Below are 22,301 nucleotides of genomic sequence, written 5' to 3'. Positions count from 1 at the left end.
CACTGGAAATGAATGTTTCTCTTCCATCATGCGTCTATTAACTTGAATGTCAGGCAACTAAAAAGAAACTGGTTGTTTAACTCATAGCCTTAATCTAGGATTATGACTTGGATGACAGGACCAAGACCAGAAACAAGACTGATTGTCAGAGATGCTGCTGAGTCTGCTGTACAATGGGATTGACACATACTTGCAGTCGGTACCGCCATAGTTCAGACTGTCTATCAAACCACTGGCCATTTGGACTGTCCCAGGGAGTTGTTGAGGCCAGCAGTGGCAGTCCAGGGTAACCTCAACAATGGAAATTGTCCTGGTTCAGCTAGGATAGGGTTAAGTTTCCCCAGCAGGGGGAAGGGATCTCCAGCTGGGTTATTCATACAACAGGTCTGGCGCGGCAGCGCGGGAAGCTTTTTCCTTTGTGGCTTCGGATGTGGGAAGCATGCACGGCGGGCTGGCTGTGTTCACTGCGGTATTTCTCTGTATATCTTTTCTCTTGTTTACTGTTATTACTGTTTATTGTTATTATTGCTATTGTTTTTGTTCAGATTGTTTATTACACTGTTGTATTAAATTTTTCCTTATTTTAACCCCGGGGTTTGTGCCCTACTCAGTCTGAGGGTGAGGGAGGGACAACGGCAACGTGGTCTCCAGTCCCAGCAGGGCCTAAACTATCACAGAAGTAAAGCCTGAGTCCGTAAACCCCTTATTTGCAGTGCTTAATATCTTTATGTTGTTGCTCAGAGTGAGCAATCATTTTCTGAGTCAACCTGACATTTATTTTATTAATGGAACACTTTTTATTAAATCAGAAGTGATAAAATGTCTCAGGATGAAATGGGTTTTTAAAATTTCTTAATTAATGAGGGAATATTGATCATTAAGAGTGTCAATTAAGCAAATGTGCATAAAATGTCCAATATAAAGGCACAGCTGTAATTAGTATGCTGGCAAACACTATTATCTCATCAATTAAAGTCTTCTGTATCCCACCCAGAACTGAAATGCATCCTTCTGACCAAACCAGGAGACACATCAAAATGTCACACACCGAGGAGAAGAGAGACATGTCTCCATGTAGAAAGAAGTGAAGGGGTTGGAAATAAAGAACTCATAAACACAGTGCCATTGACTTGATAAAATGGTTGAATTTCTCTCAAATTTTCAAGATTATTTTAGGGAAAATGCCAAAATGCTTTCAAAATGATCAGTTCTTACTTGTCAGTATGGGTTTAGGTCCAGTTAATCAGGATCTTCTGTGGAATAAATATCTCAGACATTAATGGTATCTGTTGTTTTTAATACCTTTGTATTAATCTTTTACAGGTCTATGATGGGGTCTGGTAGAGAGCCTGATCTCGTGCACCTAGAGGCAAAGACAGTGGATGGTCGTAAGTAAATCCAGCTTCCAAATATTGTGGTGTTCTGGATTGCCCTCATATTCTTTTAACCACACAATATCATGTGTGGTTAAAAGAATATGCAAAATCTGTCAGGATATCTGACTTCTCTTTAGTTATTCACTCACTTAATATGAGGGGTTTGACTGTTCCAAGGGAGATCTGTCAGAAGAGAAGTATTTCCAGCAAGGCAAAAAGTTGAGATTAACAGACTTTGGAAGGAGCCAGGATCATGGTAAAGAAGAATAGGTGATAAGCAGTATTTGGAGTTAGTATACACAGCACTGCTCTTCCTATGTGATTTTTGTTCATGGGAACATGGCATTGGAGAGAAGTTCCTGGGTCACAGTCTACCTGCTGTTGTTTGACACAGTACATAATATCACCTTGTTTGTAGCTTTACAATTTTAACAGACCAGGGATACTCTGCCTTAGGTACTACCTTTGAAAATACCTCATTTCTCTCACGTTAGAAACCTTCTAATGACCAGCCTAAGTGTATCCTTCACTGCTATTGCTGGCCCTGTCATTGTCCTTCACTTTCATCAGCTCTTCTCCCTCCCTGATTTGCCTCTTAAGGTCTTTCCTCCATTTCAGGAGCCTCCTTTACCTGCAACTCCAAAAGTTTCTCCTAATTGGCTGTAAATTCTCTCAGGTACCCTAAGCCACCCGCTGGCCTTTCCTCCTCCCACCCATGCTTCCTCAAGGTTTATCTTTGAGCTCCCCTACCTTTGCAAGTCTTCCTCCATGGATTTCTTTTCCAGAACATGGGATTGCCTCAGGTGGGCATCACACCGAAAGCCTGTCTGCCATAGATCTCATCATTGTAATTCCATATTGTTTCCCCTGTAAATAGCAGCTTTGCTGCAACATAACAAGCAGATTTTTTCATTTGCAATATTTAAGTATTAATGATGCACTCAATTCCTTTAAAAATGAATAAAATTGTCCCTGGAATTGTACCCACAAATGCAGTGGTGTTACTTAAAATGTGTAGCTTTTTTGTTGGAAATTTGAAAACTGTCTGAAAAGGTAACTCTAAGGTAATCAGTTTTCTAACTCACTGAAATTTAGCATGAAAGAGAATTTTTTTGGAAGATGAATTTTGAGAAGAAACAGTTGCGATAGAAATCATAAAACTTTAAAGGTCTTTCTATTTCAAGATATGCAAGATTAGTAAAAGTGAAAGAATGTTTTATCTCTATTTCTTATCATTTCTGATCTCTGATTATTATTTCTCCTCTCAGTTTCACTTACCTGAACATGGCAGCAGAGCTGGGAACATGGAGCTTTCTATTTCTTAGGACATGCTAAATGAGAATGAAAGATTTTAACAGGACAGTATCTATTTCAGCACAAAATATTACTGTTATAAGGCATTAAGAATTTGAGGTCACTGAGATGAAGCACTATAATTGATGTTTAAGGAACTATATTCTGATGATGCTTTTGAGGGATGTTCATCTCACAGTGGACAGAGAAAGTGCCATGCTCCAAATGCCTTGAATGGTCTTGTTTGAGTTCTTAGGCTGCAATAAGAACATTTTGCACAGCTGTAGCACATTTCTGCAAAAGACTTCTTGAGTGCTTTATTATAGCTCTTAGGGTAGAAACCAAAAAACAGGTAGATTGAACCAGCCTCACTGAGGAATCAGGCGTATTAGTAAAGAATTGTAGAAAAACAAATTATTGCTTGGCAGCTGAGCTCTAGTAACTGGTTCTGCACACTTACATTGACTTAGTTGTGAGGCAGCACAAGTTAAGTTCTTCTCTTTAGGCAGTGACAGAACTACTAATGTAAATATAGCAGTGTCAATGTAAATATATAATGTAAATATGTAATGTAAATATAGTGGTGTCAAACCTTGCCCCTCTCCCAAAACAGTCGTTCAGATGAAACTTCTGCTCATGAATCAGGAGGTTCCCAGCTCAGCTCATTGTCAATATAAGAAAACGTGTTGGATTTTCAGTAAATTCATGCTCTTTTGCCCATTATTCCAAGGAGCGTTGGTCTCTGGCAGAGGACTATGGTAGGTAGCTGGAAGCAGTAACCTTGAAACATATCACAGCATTTTTTGCCAGAAGATATTTGGTAGCACCACAAGTCACAGGATTTTGAGACTCAAGAGTGTGCACGTGGTCTATTCCGCTAGTTACCATGACCAACTTGGTATATTCAGGTGTCTTGGCTACTAGAGATTTCTTCTGAGTACTAAATCAGTATCCTTTTCCTGGATCAAGTAACCATGACCCTCCAATGGATGAACAACCTTTTCTCCTTTGGAATGAAGCAGGTGTGTTGCTGCCAGTGGGGTGATGGACTACGCTAAAGTGAGATAGATTCATTTTCTTCAAGTTGAGGGTAATTTGGAAATAATTCTTCTTGTTTTTTTTTTTTTTTAATGTTCTTGCATTTACTTATTTATACTTTGTTTGCAGTATCTCTTTTGAGAGTTAACCGAGTGTAAAAATTCGATAAAGGGATTAAATTTGAGAAGGTAGACTTGCCAAAACAAGGAGAAAGAAGGAAAGAAAGAGGAGTGGTGTGGAAGCAACCACACAATCTGTACAATAAAATAATAGATCCTGAAGTGGAAATATAATGGCTAATCAAAAACCTGCTGAACTCAGTACAAATAAGAAAAAACACCTCATTCTTGTGCTGGTATCTTTTCCAGCAGAAGCTGAGTAGTACAACTGCAGATTTAGGTGAGAAGAAGTAGAAATGTCAGCAGAGTACAGTGTTAGCCCATCTCATGGCAGGGCTGTTTGAGAATGTCTGTCAGCAACAAACTTAGTACTGTGCTTTCCCTACTAGAACACCAGTAACTCTCTATCTCCGCTTCTTGATTATGGTCTGCCTCTGCATTTTATTTATTGTGTTTATATACATAATGTAAAAGGTTTACAAGGACCAAAATAGGAGTCTCTTAGTAGGCATAAATCAGTATAACTTCAGTGGTATGTTGATTTACACCCACTGAGTATCCGGGTAGCAGTGTTGTTCCTGAGTGCATGTTATTCCTACTGGTTTTTTTTTCCTCGGGATACAGAAAAATCTGGACTTCTTCTGAATACACTGTCTCATCAGACTAGGATGCGGGTAGGGATGAACACACTGAGTACAGACTGCAATTTAGTTAAATTGATGGAGACATATTTGCAGGGCTAATCATTACCATCTATGTTTTTAATCCTGTTGTGTAAATTTTGGAGAGCACTAGGCAAATTTTCAGCTTGTCAAATATGATGGTTTTGTTTATTTTTTAACAGCTTCAGGCCTCATCCAAGTCAAGCTGAGACTGAGAGCATAGTGGTAAAACTAATTTTTCTGGTTGGAAGAAGTTCATATGAACCTTATCTCACATTTCCATTTGTACATTTGTGTGTCCCTAGCGTTCCACTTTGATTTTGGAACAGGATCAAAGATGAGACAACAAAGTCAACAGGAATTATAATTTTCTTTTGCCTGGTTTCAGGTCAACACCCCAGTAAGACAATTAATCCCCTACAGTTCTTAACCACGTGATAAGCTGCTCTTTGTTACATTCACCACCATAGACAGCAGGCAGAGTGACTGGTGGAAGTTAAGTCCAGGTTTGCTCAAATGCAGCTTGAAGTGCTCTCAGAAGGTGTATAAACTTAGAGACATGTGGGGTTTAGGTTTGTAAAGAATATACAAGTTCTGAAAGAACCTTAATTAAGGGGCTTATCTGATTTGAGCTAGGGAGGGTTATCCTAGTAAAGCCTGATTCAAGCTAATTGACATGGGAGGTATTTTTTACTCAGGTGATGCCTACTGAGGAATCCAGAGTGTTGGTGAGACTTAGAAATATGGATTCCCACAAGGCATTTGGAGACTAACTGGGTACCCACTGACACTCCAAAGAATGGCAAGGTTGACTCAGAGGCTAAGTGACAGTTTCTATAGATGCAAGTCAAGAAAACCAACTGTTACATTTATGAGATATGCCTTTGCTTATGTAGATAGATTCCAATTGATTTTGAGTAAATTTTTCAATTTATGATTAGGGTTTTTTTTGGTAAGTGTGGATGAAAGAAGCTAAGAGGTTTGCCGATGTCCAGGCAAAAATTTAGAGGGCTGATGATATTTAAAAAGTCTTGTTTCCTTTACTTTTCTTCTGCTGTCCTGATTTACACAACAACTTTTCTTATTGAAAAGTAATTTAGATGCTGCTGTGATTGCAGGTAGGACCAAAGCCTCACCTGGGGTCCTCAGGCATGCTCTGCTTGCTGATTAACAGGGACTGAGCATCTGAGCCAATAGTCTCTGAATCACAAAGTTGTGCTAGGACTTTAATTTCAGTTTTCACAGAACTTTGCTAGGAAGAATAAAATCATTGCTTTGGAAATACCAAGTAGGCAACCTAGCCTGACAATCTTTTGCTACCATAGCTAGAGTGGTGACTTATTTCCTATAGTGCCCTAAACCTGTGCAATGATTTTTTTTCCTGTTCATGATTAATATTTGTCTTGGAGAATGACATCTGTTGTTTTCTCCAATTATATCCTTATGCCAGAAATGGCAGAGGATATACTTCCCAATGTAAAGAGAGATTCCTGACTCTGACATGCAATGAAGAAAGAGTAGCAGCTGGAAAAATACAGATTTGTGAGTAGTTAGTAGATGCGGTGGCTTCATTTCACTGATCTTCATTACTGGTTAATTGCATTGCTCATAAACATTTCACAAATCAACGTTCAGACCAGATGGAAATGGATAAAGAACAGGCATTTTGTGTGTTTCTCAAATATGGAGTTGAAAGAGAATGGCAGTAGAATAAGGAGTAGAAGAGTATGGGAGAATGTTTAATGAAATTATGGAACTCATTGCATAAGGAGGTTGTGGATGCTGAAGGTGTACCTAGTCTACCAACACGTGTGGACAGATTCTTATAACCTTTTCTAGGCTTCTGTTATTAGTCACTGTTGGAGAGGGGTTACAGGCCTGGGTCTTTCAGTGAAGTATGTTACTACCATGTTCTTACAGTTCATTAGTTACAGGATGCCAGTCATCCTTCAAAAGCAGAAACTATCCCTAATGCCTAAGCTTTTGATTTGTCCTTAGTGGATTTATATGTAGAGAGAAGGACACATTTCTGAATGAATTAAAGACAAGAAAAGTAAAAATTATACACTTGCAGTGAGTACAGTGAATATTTTCTGACTGTCCTTGTGATCAACTAAGATTTTTGAAAGATATACATGCAAGCTCAGACTAGAAAGCAGTTGGCTAAGTATCCTGAAGAATAGCATAATGTCCTGAAAAGCATAATGTCCTAATTACCTATGGCAGGGAAAACAGCTGTGTGGGAAAAATAATGAAATTAATTCCAGAGTTTAGCAACTGAATACATTAATTGACATTAATTAATGCTAAGTTACAAAGCTCTGCCAATGGAATCACATAAAATGTCCATGAGAATGAAATGCCAAAACAAAATCCTTGAGTTAATGTGAGCACAGCAAAACTCCCCTTAGGGAAAAAGAGGGATCCAGGCGCTGCAAGCAGCCTGCTGCTTCTTCTTTCTGTCTCCCATAGCACAGGGAGATTTTCTTGGTGTGCACATCTCAGGTTTTGTCTGTTTGGGAGATTAGCTTAAGCAATTTTGGTGCTCTGCCCTTTAGTAGTTATTACTAGCATTTTAGAATTGAAGCCGTGGAGAATTGCACTGTAAAAGTTCACAGGAATTGCCTTAGTAAATCTTCATCAATGGTACAATCACTGCTGCACAGACTCCCGTGATCACAGCAGAAATAGACATAGTCCCCATACTTCCGTTAAAACAGGATCGAAAAAAACTTCAGTCACCTCTAATGGATGTCAACCTCGCCTGCTCTTTAAAATCTCTTGTGGAGGCGATTTCTTAATCTTCTTTGCTGGCTGCTCCTAGCAGCACCCATCTTTCTACCTCCCTGTGCTCTCAGGGTAAATAATCCGTTTGCATGGGATATAAGACAGCACTGCAGTCTTATCTTAGTATGTCCCAGATGGCCGATGCGCCTGTGGAAGTAAAAGAAAATAGTGGTGATGGGGGAAAAAAAAGAGAAAACAAAGTGGGAAACAGAGGTCTGATCCTGTACACTGTACAGATTTATGCTGAGTGATCCTATAGAGCACTACACTGGGTGATTCAGTCCCATGTATGAAAAACCACCTAGTCTTGCCAGCAGCACGAGGGGTGGCAGGCAGGGGGAAACAGCCGTTTGAACTGATGCTGCTTTGTTTAAACTCAGGATTGCCAGGCATTTCACTCGGGAACCTTCTTGAGAGAGAATGAGACCCCAACTAAGTACTGCATCCAGCTTTGGAGCCCTCAGCACAGGAGAGACATGGACCCTTAAGAGCAGGTCCAGAGGAGGGCTAGAAAAATGATCAGAAGGCTGCAACACCTCTCCTGTGAGGAAAGGCTGAGAGAGTTGGGATTGTTCAGCTGGGAGAAGAGAAGGCTTCAGGGAGATGTTATTGTGGCCTCCTAATACATAAAGAGGGCTCATAAGGAAGATGGGGACAAACTTTTTAGCTGGGCCTGTTGTGACAGGGCACAAAGGGTAATGGTTTTAAACTGAAAGAGAGAGTACATTTAGACCAGATATAGGGAGGAAATTTTTTACAATGAAGGTGGTGAAACACTGGAACAGGTTGCGCAGAGAGGTTGTGGATGCCCCTTCCGCAGAAATATTCAAGGTCAGGCTGGACGGGGCTCTGCACAACCTCATCTAGTTGAAGATGTCCCAGCTCATTGTAAGGGGGTTGGACTAGATGACCTTTAAATGTCTTTTGCAAGCCAAACCATTCTATGAATGTGGGGGCAGGGCTGTGGGGCTGTCCTTCATGATACAATGGATTGAATTAAACAGGAGGAGTGGGAAGTGAAAGTGTTGCAGATGAAGAGATGCACGCCCATCCTCTGTCTTAGGACAAGGAGGGGAAATGCTGCACCACACAGTACTATTGGGTGGTGGAAGAGGCTCTGGCTCCCTTGTCCCCTCCTTGCTGGGAGCAGAGGGACGGAGGGCTGAACAGCTCTGAAAGGGAACTTTCCTGAGCTCACTGGAATGAGCAGGCTGGGAGTTACGTCGTTCCCTGCCCTCTCGTGGCTAATGTGGAAAAAATCATGTTCCTCTGAAGGGAAATGCATTTCAATCATGCTGTCCGGGTTCTATTAATTAATGCTTTGCAGTGAGCTGTGAAAGCATAAAATGTTATAAACTGCAGTAACTAATAATACTTAGCACTTTATATATTCCAAGGACTCTGAAAATGCCGGCATCCCTCATCAAACTTCTGTGCAGGTTCGTTACCCTGCATGTCTGTTTCAAGCAGAAGTCAACAGCACTTAGATGCAAGGAAAGAAATGTCAAATGATAGATTTTAATTAAAACCAAGATTAAATAGAAGATGGTAAAATCCATCCATTTCTATTTCAGTGTAAAATGCTACTTCTCTGATCAGAATGTGTTAATTATATCAAAGAAGGGGCTGTGTTTCTCCAACAAGGAAAAAGATTAGAAGTAGTTCTAACATTAAATGCCATGTAGTGTTTCTGTCACATAAGTGCTAATGCTACAATGCCAAAATCCTTCTTCCTGTAGATCAGCTTTGTCATTAAACAAGGTGAAACTTCTTAATTTATCTGAAAGAGCCCAAATTGAATACTGAGAATATGGTTCTGTATTCTAGGATAAATTACCACCATGAAGAAATTCAAATTGTTTTTCTTCAGATGATGTATTATGAGATAAGCACCATTCAGTGCTTAATAATAGGAGATGAGGACATCCCGTATAGTGACAGTGGAAAAGATGGCTCTAGGGCTGGATTTAGGCCATTTACTTTGAAACATATGACTGAAGCTACTTAAAGCCTCTTGTTTCAAGAGAGTGTGGAATGATCACCCAGATTTGCTAGAGTGCATCTACCTACAGTGTCAACAGAGAAGTAGGTTAAAACCCCTAAATGTGAGGTAGTCTGACTTGCTGAGATGATCTGGATTACTCTGCAGAGTATAAGTGCTGTAGGAAATACAGAGTTTCACTGTGAAAGGGATTCTTACTGATGACACTATGGGGCAGGTGGCCTCTGAAAATATCTTCATTCTTGTGTATGCTCTGGACCTTGGTTGTGTTCTAAACAATTTCAGCATGTGACCATGGAGAAACTGCCATGCTCTACAGCAAATCCCACACCATGGACATGACAAGGAAACTGTAGAGGCTCAGCACAGAGACTATCTGTCCTGCAGCACAGACACAACTCTTCAGACCCATGGTTACTCTGGGAGTCACAGGACCTGGACTGTTTGTTGCCTCTGTAAAACTTTGTTGTTCCCCCACTCAGTTCCTTGCTTTAAACTTAAGCCTGGATAGCATCCAAGTAAACTCAGCAGGGCTGAATGATATGTCCTTGACTAGGTTTCTGTCAGACCTGAGCCCCAAGCATTACATTGTGCCACCTTCTGCCTCTGGTCTACTTCCCCAGGAGTGGCATGGAGTAATTGGAACAGCTACGCTGGGCTCTCTCTTGGTATAAAGGAGCAATGTATAAGTCTGCTGTATGCTATAGGTTGGAGTGAAAGAAATAATGGGAGGGTGAATCAGGTGAAGAAAGAACGTACTTAAGGGAAGAAAGTAATCAAGGGTAGATTTACGAGGGGTGTAAGGGAAAGAAGTGCTGTGCTGCATTGAATGGTTGATGTCACTTCATGTCGTGTGAGGCTGGGAAACGGCACTGATGCCTCAGAAAATAAGTTTGTGACAGTAGGAAGAATCTGTGCTCAGGGTCTTAAGTGTTTTGACTTTGTTTTTTTCCTTTCAGATGCCCAATACATCACTTGCAAGATGCAGAACTGCAGTGAAGCCACTCGCAGCAAACCTTTTCCAGGATATATTGACCATAACTCCTTGATTGTCCAGGATGATTATGTCTTTGTTCAGGTGCAGAACACCGTCTTCTCTTATTTATTCTACTATTTTATATTGTATTATTCTATTTTATATTATTTTCTCTTCCATTCCTTTGCATGTGTGTGTGTGTGTGTGATAGCTCCCAATTAATTAGGCAAGACTGGATCCAAATAATAAAGGCACTGAGTGGATTGTAGCAGTTCCTTACAATGTTCCTTTTACCTCTAGTTTCTTGTAAATGTAGGATCATAGAGTTTCTGCCTGGAGCATCCACCATATGTACTGGAGTGCTCTGTGCCACTCCCTGCAATCTCATCAGCACCCCAGGATTACTGCTCTAACCCCCCAGCTTGAAGTGATGTGTCAGTCTTCTGCTATTGCAAGGGTATAGACCAAAGCTTTTTTGAGCATGTGAGGGAAATAGAAAGGAGGGAGGAGTCAGGGGAAGAACCAGAGAAGGACTAATCAGGCTTTATTGTTATGCCTCAGTTGTGATTATAGTGAAAAGGCTGAAGATGAGATGTACTCAGCCAAGCTGTGTTCCAGGTGAGAGCTGGTGAATAGATCTGAACTACTGTGGGTTTCATTAGGCTTCCACCAGTGTCCATTTAATAACAGTTGAAGAGGACAAAAATAACAACAGAATTGCAGTGAACATGGAGGTGAACTGGAAATCATTAGGACTAAACTGGTCTTCCAGGCAGTTTATATTCTGCCATGCTTGGGGGTGGAGGGAAGAGAGAGGACTGATATTTTAAATTGGGTGAGTTGATTGCTAATTACCTTCAGTTAATGAACTCAGTCATAAACACCAGTCTAAATCATCCACAAATAAATCTGGGACATACGTTCCAGAATAGGTTTTGTGCCCAGTGTGTCTGAGGCATAAATGAAATGTTTATATGCTAAGGAAAACAGTCACACATGAGTGTTCAGCCGTGCCCTCTCATTTCAGAGTGACTATGTTTGTGGCTTGAGTGACGCAGGAGTTGGAGAATTTATCTTCATATGTGAATTGATTCATTACTTCATCACTGATGCCTTGGTTTTGTGCTCTTCAAGATTTTTGGTCTTCTCTGATCTGACCTAATGTCAATACACACTGTAGGGAAACCAACCCCTTTGCCTCATCTGAAGTCAATACTGGAGAGATTATCTACCTTTCTGGATAGCCCTTGTATTTTGATGCATTTCTCTTTCTGTCTATAAGCTGTAGTATAGTGTTCCCAGTGCTGTCAAATTTCAGCTTTGTTCTACCTCCGTGCTAGCTGCACAACGTAAGGAGGAACATATGAAGAGAGGCGGCCTCTTATGTTGTTCCCTTTAATGCCCAATGGGCTTTGCACAACTTTATAGATTTGTGTTTGTAATGCAGTTTGAGAAGGTGTCATGTAATATATCAATTTGGAAAGCTCCCATTTTAATCCTTAAACTTCTTAGGATTCTTAAAGAAAAATAAATATAACAGGTCAAAGAGATATTACTTGCATATCATTAATAATTGACATGCACAGGTATGAAATAATAATATTGTAATCCCTGAAAACAAACTCTGCCTTATTCTAAGTAGTCAGTGAATTCACTGTTGGCTGGTCATTTGAAATGGGATACTTCAGGTGGTTTCATATGTGTCTGGATGTACCTGGCTGGCAAGGAACAGTTAAACAGTGGCTGATGCTGGACCCTGCCTTATCCCAGGCACAGTTCTTGAGATGATGAATAGCAGAGAGAAAAGGCTTGGAAGAATAGATGAACACCCTGAGCACCTGCCCCTACCCTTCCCTACCTTCCTTGATCTCCATCTAGCTTTTCTGCAGCTAAAGCATTTGGCATGAGAATAAGTAGGCTCAAAAGTGTGAGGATAAGGGAATATGGGTTTATTTCTCCCACTACACTGTATTTTATTACAAACTCACAGTGTCTCATAAACAATGCTTCTGGCCTTTTTTCACCTAACTTTTGCCCAATTCTATTAAAAAAATAAATTGAAGAGTTTTAGAATAAGAAATGGTTCTTACTATTTAATCTGGTATGAACCTCGTCTCTGTGTATCTTGTGTTTTAAAATACTGCAGTGCATTTTAAAATACTTACTACTAAAGAAAAGTCTTGATAAGCCCAGATATCAGGCAATTAAAGCAAAATTCTGCATGGAGAATCCCTTGGAATATTTGTTCTTCAGTATCTTTCATCCAGGGATTTCAATGTACTTTACAAACATTGATTATACTTCAGCTGCACTGGAAGTCAGATAACATTGACAGGTTTTTTTTCTTTCTATTTTTTCCACCCCTTAATAGCTGGTAGAAAATGAAACCTCACATTGCTCTAACCCAGTATTTTCAAGGTCTTGCCATCAGTATTTAGGCACTTAAATAAATGGCCAGTTTTACAGAAATACCAAATCAACTGCCTTCAAAAGCTGTGAATGTTTAGATACATATGATGGCTTGTACAGGGCCACACAGGAAGCAAAGGTAGAGGCAGAAATAGAAATCAAGAGTCATGTCTGCCAATTTGCTGATCTAACCCATAGCCTACATGGCAGCTCTGCAGATAGTGAAGAACAGGCTGTTTTGTGGTAAGGCAGAGGAGAGCTGTGGTATCAGCAGGTGACATAATGGCCCAGGTGAAGCCAGGACTTCACTTTCCCCAGACTTTTACCTGAAATTATGGCCTTTGTCTCTCTGCAGAAAATTAAATTCCTCTTGCTTTCTTCTTCAGTCACCATCAGTTGGATCGGTTTTTATTCATCAGCTGTTATAGTGCTGCAGTTTTAAGCCATTGCCACCAACACTGTAGTATTTCCCTTGACAGCTTTTGCTTGGTATTTTCCATGATAATAATAAAAAAAAGTTAAAAATCCTGATGATAACATTCCTGTTTCTCTCGTAGTTGACATCAGGAGGAAGACCACATTATTACGTTTCTTACAGGAGGAATGCATTTGCACAAATGAAGCTGCCAAAGTACTCCTTGCCCAAGGTAGGTTGCTGTTACCAGAATGCTCATATGAACCTACAGATATTTTGATTGTACAGAAATTCTGAAATCCAACACAAGTAACTGCAAGATGATATGCAATGAGTGAAAACATAGTTCTTTAACAGAACATTTGCAAGCAAGAAAGGACTGAAAACAAAGTCAGCTCTTTGGCTAGTCAAGGACATCAGCATGAAAAGTAGACGGATACCACAGCTCATGTCAATTACCATTTCTTTATGGTTAGTTAATTAAGTTTTGATGGGGACTCTCTTTTCTGCTTTTTTTTTTTTTCCCCCCCCTTTTTTTGGTTTTAAAATGCCCTTCTCCTGTCCCCGTCCTGTGTGGGTTGCTTTCTGTGCTGTGCCTCATTAGCAGATTTTAATGGGAACCAAGCAAAGAGATGTCTTTGTGTATCTGCTCCATATCTTCCCTAATTAAGAACAATGGTGAATTAGCATTGGAGCTTGAAAGGCTATTGCTGCATTTTGGAGCTGAATTTTTTTTTTAAGACCTCTATAAAATGTTTGCTCCATTTTGAAGAAATCATCATTTTGCAGCTGGGCTCCTCATAGCTTCTTAACAAAGACAGGATTTTTTTTTTCTTGAGGCCTTTTCATTCTTGATATAGTCTGGTTTAAATAAAATTTAATCCCAAAGGTAGGAAATGGATTCTATGTGAGGTCTAACATCTAGAGACAAATGCATTCCCAGAAAGTAAGCAAGGATTGTCAAAATGGAAAAAAAAAAAAAAAAGGGGCAAGGTCAGCCTGTTCCTAGAAATTGAAAGTGCACCAGATTTTGTAGGTGTAAATATTCAAAGGAACAATTCGGCTAATATTACAGCTGGCTGTCTTTGATTCCTCAGCCCAACTGACCTGTTTATACTGGATTGAATGGGTGACCTTCATATAACCAGAGTGCAGCTCAAACCCAGGCCTTCAATGCCATACCTTACTTTGCTGTTGTACCCTTTGCTCCTGTTTACATCACCTGAAAAAACAGCTTACAGGACATTTTGGACTCTACCAGTGGCTCTGACACAGAAGACCTGTGGTCTACCCCAAAATCTTCAGTAGTGTTTAAAGATAGGTTGGTTTGAAACTTCCTGTCCAAGCAGGAAGGAATTACGCGATCAGTTCAGGTCAAATATAAACAGGTGTTATTTAAAGTAGCCCTTAGCAAAGGAGTTTCATTTTTAGCACAGTTATTGTAACATCCAAATCAAAATTGTCATTTACAGCTGATTCAGATCATCTGTAGAGAGACTGCTTGCTCTGAACAGGTTGTCTCCTTTAGCACATACTTATTTTTCCAACTGTTCACCTTCTCAAAGAGATCTCTGGAGAGCCAGGAAAAATGTACTACAGTTGAATTGCAATGTTTTCTCAGAGAATAGGAATTGGAGCAACACATTCATGTTATTTGACCCAAAGAAAATGACAGATATTTAAGGAGATAAGGTGCTTTGTCACAATCTCGGAATATCTTCAAAGACGGAAGAGCTACATTTGGCTTGGAAGGAGCTACAGTGAAGCTGTGGCTGTCTAGTAGGCTGCTATCAAAGCAGGATAGCTGCTTTTATTAAAAATGCACAAAGTGTTATACTATTCAAGGAATTGAAACAAACAGCTTCTTTTATGCCTAAATTCTCTTTTATCTCCTTCAGCTAAAAAAGAGGGGCCAAATATGGTAAACAGTACTAAGCGACTTCTGGAAGTGAAGATGGAAATAGCAAGCTTTTTGTCTCTGCATTTCACTCTTCCTAAACTGGAGGGGTGTGACAGCAGGCAGCTTTGGCAGGTGATACTGCTGCTCAGGCAGGCATGGGCTACAGCAAATCAAAACTAAAATATCCTTGTTGACTTTGACAGCCTGGTAGCCAGTTTGATTAAAAGCCTAAATGAACTTGAAACTCTCTCCCATACAAGAAAATACCTGCGTATGTGCATACAGGTGGTGTTAACTTCATAAATGGTCTATATTGAGACCTGTTCATTTCTGCAGTGATGTTGATCTGTGGGTTGGTACTGCCTATATTCTGTACCACAGCACCACAATGTGGGCTCTGTCACAGACTGTAATGTCAGTCATGATAATCACCTTAAATGTACACGTGGGATACATTCACTTCACTTTAGACCAATGCACTGGGCAGACATCTGTGAATATGGAAGCAAGCCAAGCAATTTCTCTTTTAAAAAGACCTGTCCTTAACTCATGCTGGGCTGAATACTGATGGGATGGGTGTGTGTGGTACCTCTGTTTTAAATTCATCATAATCTTTCAACCTCAGGATGCACATCCTGATGGAAGAAACAATAACCACAAAAAAATCCTTAAATACAGACCTTAAAAAGATCTGACAGTCCCAGTAATTGACAGGATAAAACAGGCATTACACATCCCTGCTATTTAACTTGCCAAGAAGAAAAGTTATCTGACCAAGTGCAGAAAGGGCAACTGAAGCCTATTTAGTAATTCAGAAAGCCCTGGCCTTTAGTCATTTGAGTAGATACCTGATCAAACCCATGCACAGCATGATGCTCTTACTTTTGTCTTTGGAAAGGCAAGAGGGACAGATAGTAGAACTGCATACTAATCTACTTCTGCTGTGTGCTGGAACAGAGTAGGAAAGCTCAGGTTCTCAGTTGTGTGGGGAGCCCCTGAAGATGACAGTGACTGAGAACGGTGCCTTGCTTCACTCTTGTCCTCTTCCCTTTCTGCAGGGTGTAGTAGTGGAAGATGCAGTGAAGCTCTTGCTCCTTATCAAGATGAAAGCTTTCTTTGTGTATTATTCCTCCTCCCCAAAAAGCAACCCCCAATTTTCCCAATGTGGAAACCAAAAAATTCCTGATATTGGTCAAAGGCCTGTTTGATGCCTATATACTGATCCCTTTGTATCAAAACTTTGCGTTGTTACTGCATCTATTGGACAAAGCCATAGTAAGGGAAAAGACAATTAATCCCCAAAGGCAAACAGTTGGAACGCTATTTTATTTTACTTTCTGTGCTATGTATATTATGCCAATTCTGTTGTAATCACTGCTTCTCTAAGCTTAAATTCTTTCAGCTTTACTGGGATCTTCTTTACAATTGCGTTTAATAGCATGATCTGATCAACACTGAGGAAGCATCTAGTGAATAAATTAACTTATTTGCTTCTTAAGCATTCATTAAATTGCCTTTTGTTTTTACTGGTGTTGATCAAAATATCTTTTTACCTGTCTCCCCTGGTTATTACAAAACTATTGATTAAAATGTTAAGTTAATGAAACTGTGCATTCACTAGACAAAACAAGTTTTACTTATAATCTCTGTCTACGTTTAAATAGAGGGGTCTGCCCATGTGCATATGCACATATGCAAAAGTTTAAACTTGAGATTAGAAGTGTGATATCCAGTGTTGCTGTAAGCACATTGTGAACACCTAGCCATGTAGATCTACCAGCAGATTGACTAAGATGACAGTCTGAAATAAGGAGCCTCTGACAAACAGCTGCAGCAGTAATTTCTACTAGCACAGCTGGAGCTAAGAGAGGATTTCTATTCACAGCCACAATTAGTAGAAGGCAGTGGACTTATATTGCCTTTCTTATTGCCTCAAGATTTAAGCCAATCTGTTCCTCCACAAAACCAACCCATCTTCTAGGTTATATTTTTCTCCAGTGGAAAGAAGCAAGTAAATCAAATGAATATTCATCCATTCCATACTCATCTCTGGATCTGGATGAACAAACAACTGTTCTGAATCTTAAGTCATGGTGAATCCACTTTCAAATTTATAGATCAGATTTCTTCATTATATTATTTTTCATCTGTATATTACAAGGCTCCATCTGGAAGTATTAATTCCCTCTACAAGACCACGAGAAAGTGAATTGTCAAAGGCTATTACTAACAGAAGGAAGAAGTAGCATTAGCTTCCAAAGAGTATATTTTCTGAAAAAGTTCCCAGTTTTGCATGTAGAAAGCCCTGGCTGAGATTCATGGAAGCAGAATAACTTCGGGATATCTGCCTGAAACAGATAGAATAGCTGAATCTTCTGGGAATCACCTGGTGCTAAGAAATCTACATCACTTTTCCTACCTTCACAGATTTTTATTGCACCAGAGAAATCAGGGTGCCTGTGCTGGGCAGATAGAGCCTGGGAATTTCATTATAACAATCTCTCTCTCGGTGGCTTGTTCCACTGTGTAATAATTTCTCCAGGCACTGAAAGAGCAAATCAGGTTTAATAGTTTCTGTTTTTTCTTTAATTATGCAATCTTTTAATTGCTTCCTGCCTGCTGTAACACACAGTACAAACAGAGTAAAAAAAAAAACAAAAAACACCTCACTCATAAACTAGTGATCTAACTGTAATTCTGCTCGTTACATCTAGTGAGGATTAGAGCTGTCTTTCTGTTATATTTCATGGGGGCTGTTTAGCACAGTGGTCCAGGGCCTTGGCTTCTAGTCCACACTGTCATTAGAAATAATAAATAACAGCAGCACTGGCTGCAGACATTAACCTATTAGATCCTTCTTGTATCACCTCCCAAGGTTTCTGAACGCTAGGCAAGAAGCAACGTTTTCAGATGCTGCTTTTTTCCTCTTTTTATAGAACAAACCCCACATTTTTAATATCTACAGTCACAATCACAAGTGGAATCACTCAGGTGCCAGAAAAAACCCCCAAATAACAAACCACCCCCACCACCCCCCAAAGATAGTACTCATTAAAATGTAAGTGTTGGTAGGGGGGGTAAGTGCTGCTGTATAACACTGTACTGCCAATGTAAATGTTCAATTAACGCCTCATCAGTTAATTACCACTTTGAAAACTGGCAGAAGAGAGTTGGTGTAAAATATTCCTGGATGGAATTATCCACTTATAAGAGTGTTGTCTACAGTTTCTGATTAAAATCCGGCCTAAATATACCCCTTGCTTCTCCACAATTACTTTGATGTCCTTGGAAATGATGGAGCAGAGCTCCCTCTAGTAACCTTCCTCTCTTTCCTTTCCCCAGGACATGCATGTTATCAGCACAGATGAGAATCAGGTGTTTGCAGCTGTACAAGAGTGGAACCAGAACGACACGTACAATCTGTATATCTCCGACACCCGAGGGGTGTACTTCACCCTGGCCTTGGAAAATGTCAAGAGTAGTCAAGGGCTGGAGGGGAATGTGATGATTGACCTCTATGAGGTATGTCATGACTCCAAACATATCATGTGTATCTCAGGATCTCACATGGTGTCAGTACTCTTTCCTTCTTGCACTTTAGTCTCATAATATGCAAGCGAACAGCAGAGCCAAAAAGTGACTAAAACCATAGTTTTACCTTCCTTTTACTTAAGGGCCTCAATGCAATTATGAGTTTCAAGGACAAGTTTTACACAGGTGTTGAATTTGGGCCCAGTCTAATATTATGAACACTTTCACTGCTGTACTCTCCTGTAGTTTTCAGGTGAGGAAGAGCTCGTGGCTCTTTTGTGCATAGGGAGATATGCATTGGAGAATGTAGTAGAATAGTTCATTCAGTCCCTAAGAGGAGCTCATTAAGTTTCTCTTCCAAAATCCTGCTGACCCATGTTGGTCCAGCCTATGGCTCTGAAAGCTCCCAACACTCTGAATAGCATGATTCTCCAATTTTTGTTGCATTTCTGACAGTCTAATCTCGTGGTTTAGAAGTAAGGAGAGACAGAAGTTTTCAGCTATGTTTGTCACCTTCCTCAGCTTGGACTATTCTTGGAACTGAACTGATTTTAGATACGCCCTCCTGAGCTATCCCATGGTCATGGAAGCTCTCCTACCCCATTTTGATGTCACTTTTACTCCTGAGCCTTTTTCTGACAAGTACATTCTGCCTAAGCTCACCTATGAAAAGGCCGATTTGCATTGTCTTCTATGACAACTGATCCTAAGAAGAGAAATTCTAATGTGCCCTTGTAATTCTCTTGCTCTGCTGCCTGTTCTACTTCTGGAGACAGCACTTGGCTAAGTAGAAATTCAGTCCTCAGCTGCAGTTTCAAAGGACAGCTTCTCTTTTCAGGTCTCCTCTAGGGGATTTTCGGACCATTTAGGATAAAGGCCATGAACTAGATCTGAGTTCCTCTGAAAATGAAGATGCTTCATGGCTTTCCCCATCACCATCTGAATATTAGCTCTGCTATGTAGTTTGCCTTCGGCTGCCCTTTACTTGGAAACCAGCTTGAATTGTCCAGAGAGTTCAAGTGTTGTACATAAATGCAGATGAACTGTAGGAGGATGGAGACAGGCATTTCAGTCATTTGGAGATTTTTACTATTAATCTCTCAGCAGTGCTGGCAGCCCATGGAAAAACTGTTGCCGCTTATTGCTGTCAACTCAAGAAGCAGTTTTGCTGCACTATGCAGGGTGTCCTGCATCCCAGGGGGAAAGAACAACCTTTGTTTTGTTTTACTAGGCTGACACCACACAGTAACCTGGATTGAAATTGATGGAATCAGACTTGTAATGTCATATCTGCTGATTATCTAGATATAAAGAATATTGGCTGACACTGAACCTGGCACAAACCTTCCTTTCAATTTGATGTTCTCGCTGGAAGGGAACAGAAAGCCATCTAGCGTGATTCTCTCTGTAGGGTTGTTGCAAATGATGAATGCTCTGGGGGTAAGTGGATATGAAGACGAGAGAAGAAAAAAATCCATAGATAAATTAAAAGGAAGTGGAGAGATTACAAAATGAGTCCCTCTGCGGTGACAGTGTTATATTTAGAAAAGCAAGATTGAAAAGATGCCAGAGAAAGACCTGTTTAATGTGCATGTATCTGTATGCATGTTTGTCAGGTGTTAGAAGTAAATTCTGGTTGCACTGTAGTGAATGTGTTTGTGTGTGTAGTTTCCTAAACTGATACTAATCAAGGATAAATCTGCTCAATGCTGCTCAACGGGGAATTGCATTGGACATGAAGAGAAAAAATGTTCTTTCATGGTGCCTCATCATGTTCTCTCTTCTATTCTCCTGCAAGTCATCAGGAGCCTTTCACTCAGAGGTTGTTATTTCAGTGTGGGGGCTTTTCTGCTGCTGGACCTTGTAGAGGATGAGGAGATCACTCCTGGAGGGACACTATTCCAGCTTCTGCATGGGGTGTGAGAATAGCTCTTCACCACCTTCGTGAGTGTGCAGTCACAAAAGGGCTGTCTAGAGACCATATCCTAGAGCAAGGGAAGAGCAAAAATTTCTGGCCGTTGGGTCTGAGTGCCCTTTCTAGTTTCTGCACCTCCCCAGTGATGTGGTTTGGCTCTGTAGTTGGACAGGTCTACAGCAAGACAAGCCTGAAGTGATAACAGACTATGAGGAGATGTGTCTGTAACTATAGTATATAAGCCTATTACTCTGGGACTTGTTTTTTTTAGCAGTGTGAATCTTGGATGGGAAGTATATGTTTGATGTATGAAGTTTTTGATAGGGAGTGAAGCATGTGTTTTGAGTTATGTGTTTGAGTGTCTTGTATGAATCTTTCTAAAACTGTAGACAGCATTTGTATCTGCACACAATGCATTCGGGGCGGTGAGGATTGTCTACAATACCTGTGTGGGAGCTGATGGAGTGAGTGCTTTTCTCTCTGACCACTGGTGGTCATGCACTTACTTACGTGAGTGTCTCTCTTACGATTGTATGAACAGCAGAGATGAACAGATCATTGTGTGTGTCAAGGTTGTGTATATACATTAGGTGTATCTCTTCCTACTGAGAGTACACAAACATGTATAGTGTGTGTGGTCTTTTTTTAAGCTAAAGCTATCCAAGACTGACAGTATAACTTACGCTTTGCTTTCCTGGGAAAGGATTCTGAGTCCCAGCCCATGACTAGAATCATAAAAAGAAAAATTCACAGGATTTCAGAACACATTTATCACCTGATATATAAAACGCTCTTTAATCATTTATGGCCAGCATTTCCCAGGGACTATATAATACAACTATTTCAGGACAACAACAAAGAAAAGTACAAATGGAGCTATAGGCTCTGGCCTCTGGTAGTAAAGGCAGAACTATGTTATTTTTCCAGCCCTGTCTATTCATGCAATATCACTGGGAGACAGAGTACCCTTGTCTTTTCAGAGTGCCTTTCTACTACAACCAAAAAAATCCTGAATACTTAGTTGGGTGGGACTACACATTCCAGCTAAGAAATTGGAAGTATTATCTTTTTATGCTTATATTAGCAATAAATTAGTTAACTACTTAATTTAAAGACTATTGTCCATTATGGCAAGTCATGTCTAAGTTTTTACATAACCTCAAATGAAATTCAGTGCCATTTCTGCAATAGCAGAAAACTACTCAGGATGACTAAGTACACCAATGTACTACACCTATGCACGGTACACTAGTAGTCCTACAGCATGTAACTTAAAGTCCTGTAAGGTCCTCTTCACTGGAAGCTGTAGCGTCCAAATCCAGCCACATAATTAAATCAGTTGAGCTGGAACAAACTTTGAGTCTGTTGCGTAACCATTTACCATGTGATGCCATTTAAGTTATAATCTCTATGAAAAAAAAAAAGTCCATATGAATGATTCTGTGTACTAGCTCTACGTCAGAAGAGATGTGGTGGATGACTGAACAGACTTGCTGGAAACCAAAAAGTTTCTCACTTTCCCCGCTCTCCAGATTTCACATCCCTTTTTATTGCAGCACTCAGATTGCAGAATGACAGCCTAACAAATTCATTCGCAAGGTGAAGCAACTATTGGGCTATTGATTTTCAGTGTGCTGAGAAGATGGGAACATTCTGCAGTGTGAGTTGTGGTTTGAGGTTGACTTTTTTTCTCCCCACTAAGACACTTTTGGGCTTGGTTCCAATATGAGTCTGTTAGCATCACACCTTTCCAAAATCCTCCTTCAGGTCTATAGAGTAAAGCTACTGGGTAAAACACCAGGAAAAAAAAAAAAAAAAGGATTGTAATCTCATTGCTAGCTCTATAACTAGCATTCTGGGTGGCCTTGCTTGAATCAC

General features: G+C 40.2%; 1 protein-coding gene across 1 annotated transcript in view; it reads left to right on the top strand.

Annotated features, from left to right (window-relative positions):
* LOC113481689 (VPS10 domain-containing receptor SorCS1-like) overlaps window positions 1-22,301 on the top strand; it is a 181,089-nt gene that overhangs the window by 86,678 nt on the left and 72,110 nt on the right. The window contains exons 6-9 of the mRNA XM_026851517.1: window positions 1,324-1,388; window positions 10,237-10,355; window positions 13,220-13,309; window positions 18,320-18,499. Coding sequence (XP_026707318.1) covers window positions 1,324-1,388; window positions 10,237-10,355; window positions 13,220-13,309; window positions 18,320-18,499 — 454 coding nt within the window. The remainder of the gene's footprint in view (window positions 1-1,323; window positions 1,389-10,236; window positions 10,356-13,219; window positions 13,310-18,319; window positions 18,500-22,301) is intronic.

This window comes from Athene cunicularia, assembly GCF_003259725.1.
Source record: "Athene cunicularia isolate RWA chromosome 6 unlocalized genomic scaffold, athCun1 chr6_part1, whole genome shotgun sequence".
Classification (NCBI taxonomy): Eukaryota; Metazoa; Chordata; class Aves; order Strigiformes; family Strigidae; genus Athene; species Athene cunicularia.
Note: the sequence above shows the minus strand (reverse complement) of the source record. Positions and strands in the feature narration are given on the sequence as shown.